Genomic DNA, 3,613 nt, shown 5'->3' with positions numbered 1-3,613 from the left:
AATAATATAGAACTTAACGTGTTTTTTATTGCCAAAACATACAGAATCGTACTGCCACCTCAGTAAAAATATATTTCTGTACGAATTCCAGTAATAAAATACCATTTATGTCAAGTAATCGAAATTACTTTAGTGTCAACAATGTTTTAATAGTACAAAATCAATCACGTTTTTATTACATTTTCCTGGGAAATACCGACGTTTGGTTTCTACGCGTGTTCAGTTGATTGAAGATGACGTCACGATTGACGCATTCTCCAATTCACTTGAGAGAATTTGCGCTTGATTTGTTAGACCAGAGATTGGATTTTATTTTGCATTTTACATCAAAGTTACATTTTTAGACCATTTTTAGCTTCTCAATAAACAGCCAAATTTCATACAACACATGTTGTAGTCGTTCATATTTCGTTCTTAAAAATGATAAATGTAAAAATGTGTAAATTCGACCTAAGCCACGACCACAATGAAGACAAACTTACAAGTAGAAGTAATTCCTTGTACAGTTCGTGTGCCGGAGGCCAATTTTAATCCTCTCCCCTTCTCACTGTCTTCGTACTAGGAAAGGATAGGAAAAGGATTTTGCGTGATAGACGCATAATCAGGGGAAATAACCTCGTTCTCCGGGTCCTTTCTTTGATTTGATAAGGTAAACAACGCACAAGGGCGGATCCAGCTTTGGCGCCAAAGGGGCATAGGGGGGTCATATAGTCGTGGTCAAGTCAAGAGCTTGACAAAGTATGTAAATATATTTTGTTAAGCTCTTGACCAACCAGCTCAGGGGGGGGTCATGACCCCCCCACCCCCCACCCCCTGGATCCAGCCGTTGACAACGCTACTGCGTCTACGAGCAACTATTTTGACGAATACCGGAGGTAGCTTGCTGGTTACTGTAAATATACACTAAGGATTTGCCTTACTGTCTCCTTGACGACCAAGCGCGTAGATAACGAGTGGTGTTTTTTTATTCATAGAAAACTTTTCACCATAGAAAACAGGTTTTGGAGACATTTAAATAATTTATTGTTAATTGTTAATATATTTATCTAAGCGTAGTTAAACTCCGAGGTGCATAGTGAACGGGTTTTGTGAAATCTACTGTGTTTATGAGACACTGCTTAAATGTGTATTTAAAATGTGATTTTTTAATCCGAACTGTCCACTTTATAAAATAAAAAAAAAATTGTATGCTTTTGGGTTTTAAATTTAATTCACGTAGTCGTCAATAATGTATTCATTGTCGGAAAATGTGTATACAGGTTTATGGCCTGTCCCACCAAATTGTAAATTGTCTGATAACCATCCAACGTGTAAAATATGTGATGGAAATATCGGATTTTGTTCCCTTATCTGACAGTGAACAGTGATAGAGCCCGCTTTAACATCTTCGCACGAATGGGTCGGATAAATATTTAGGCATGACTGAACACTCTCAACACAACTATTCATAACGCCATACATGTCGCAGAGAATCGCACAGAATGGTCGCGACCCTCAGGAATGAGGAAACGATCCGGAGAGAGAGAGAGAGAGAGAATTCAAAATTCTTATATCACTGTTTTTTCAAAGATAATAAATTGTATGAATTTATTTTATTCATATTTTTAAACGTGGGAACGATTCAAATTTATTTTATAGGTTACTTGTTAAAAGTTATTTTTGTCAGCATTACAAAATTTCTTAGTATTCTCAAATATGTTATTCCCCTTTTGCTTTATTAAGGAAAATGTATCAAGATACTAGGAATATGAAGTAACTATAATACTTTTTCCTCGCAATACGTTTAGTGTTTTGGAGATACTTTCTAACAGAAAACCATCGATATAAACTTTTATTAATTTTAATTCCATGCGAACGGAGTCGCGGACGAAAGCTAGTACAGTAATAATCTATATCTATACTATTATAATAAAGTATAAACACACACTTCTTTATTGCCTAAGATGTCAGTAAATACAGCATGTTTTTGAATAACTCTTTTTTTAATATTTTGACACATGTAAATAATAAAATAAAATTTTCATTATGCGGATGAAGTCGCACGAGAACAGCTAGTTATGTATATTTACTAATGAGTAAAAAGATAAACGGTTTTTCAATATCGTTTATTCACAATTACATACTTTGGCGACATTTGATTATATTTTGGCAGTTCAATAAGTACTAAATATCTTAATTATAAAATCTACATTTACATTTATTAATTAATAATAAATACAAGGAAAATCTACAAGCATTTCTTTTCAATATTTAACAAATACATCTACAGTTTCTATAAATCTTATGTACAAAATACTTAACAACTGTCAAATTATACATATAACATGGACATAAATCCAACTAATTTATGACAGCTTACTGACGTCTATCAATGTCAGAAAATTATGTAGCCACTGATCTGTATAAATAGATAGGCGATTGTATTAAAATAACTTACGCCTTGGTCCGATTTAAGTGTGCCTTTTGATGTTAAAGACAGTGGTCATTACTAGTATTAGTTAGAAAATTCTACAGCAACATTCAGCGCCAAAATGACGGAGATAAAGGGAAGTTTGTAATCTATCTATGTGTAGAGATCAGTGGTTTTAGCTGTTTTACATAGTTACGGTTTTATTTTGTTATAGTTTGAGTTTCATTATTAAACGACTAGTGAACATTATTCTTGTATTTAAAATAACAGACAGCAATAATGTTTATATGCAAATGGAAATCTACTCTTAGGGAACTTTTTATTACTTTTTAAAACCGATATCTGGTTAAGGGCTTTCACTTTAATGAAAGTGCATTTGAATGTTGAATTTGAAATTATGAGGTTTGTATATTTAAAAATCATTTATATGCTTAGGTTATTAACATAGATAATTATTTATTTTAATTCAGTAATGTTTTAAATTTAAAAACGTTTCAATAAATCTTTTTTAATATATTTCTACTTGAGTTTCTCTTATTTATTATCTATACATAATATTTCATTACTTTATTTGGAGGCCTTGAATTTCGTTTCTAGAATGCTCTAAAGTTGACTAGAACAGTAAAAAGCTATTTACAATTTCATTACGTAAAATATATAGCATCATAATATAAATATATATAAATGGTAATTTTTAACCTATGAATAATTAGAGGAATGGAAGTTTTAAATATATACAATTATAGTTATTTCTATGAATATTTGATAAGCGAAAGCCAAGAAAAGCAAAATGGCGACTAAAAGTATTACAAGATGATTTGTTTTGTATTTTTTTTAAATCAAATAATAGAATTACGTAATTATTTATTATTATGAATTAGGTTATTTTACAATTTCCGATATTAAGAATGCAGTAATACTTACCCTAGTTAACAATGGTTGTTTTTTTAATATGATACGAGCAAGCGGCCACTTGAATCCACCCAAACTGCCCATATACATCCGCAATTGCAGATGCGTTGCCTACTTTTAATTGAAGACGACGCATATAAATAGGATGTTTCCCTTTTCTATGCGTCTCCTCCACCGTAAAATCCACGTTCCCTTTCCATCCTTTTCTTATTAGCAAAAGGAAGAAAAAGGGATTAAAGACTGGCCTCCTGCACCACACTCATTAGAGTGTAGGCGGAATTGCTCCCAGTT

The 3,613-nt window shown here is 32.1% G+C and overlaps 1 protein-coding gene across 1 annotated transcript in view; it reads right to left on the bottom strand.

Annotated features, from left to right (window-relative positions):
- Window positions 1–3,555: 3,555 nt before the first annotated feature.
- Window positions 3,556–3,613, bottom strand: part of LOC106103808 (photoreceptor-specific nuclear receptor) — a 27,804-nt gene continuing 27,746 nt past the window's right edge. Inside the window, exon 12 of the mRNA XM_013283697.1 lies at window positions 3,556–3,570. Coding sequence (XP_013139151.1) covers window positions 3,556–3,570 — 15 coding nt within the window. The remainder of the gene's footprint in view (window positions 3,571–3,613) is intronic.

The sequence above is a fragment of the Papilio polytes genome, unplaced genomic scaffold (assembly GCF_000836215.1).
Source record: "Papilio polytes unplaced genomic scaffold, Ppol_1.0 DF824270.1, whole genome shotgun sequence".
NCBI lineage: Eukaryota > Metazoa > Arthropoda > Insecta > Lepidoptera > Papilionidae > Papilio > Papilio polytes.
Note: the sequence above shows the minus strand (reverse complement) of the source record. Positions and strands in the feature narration are given on the sequence as shown.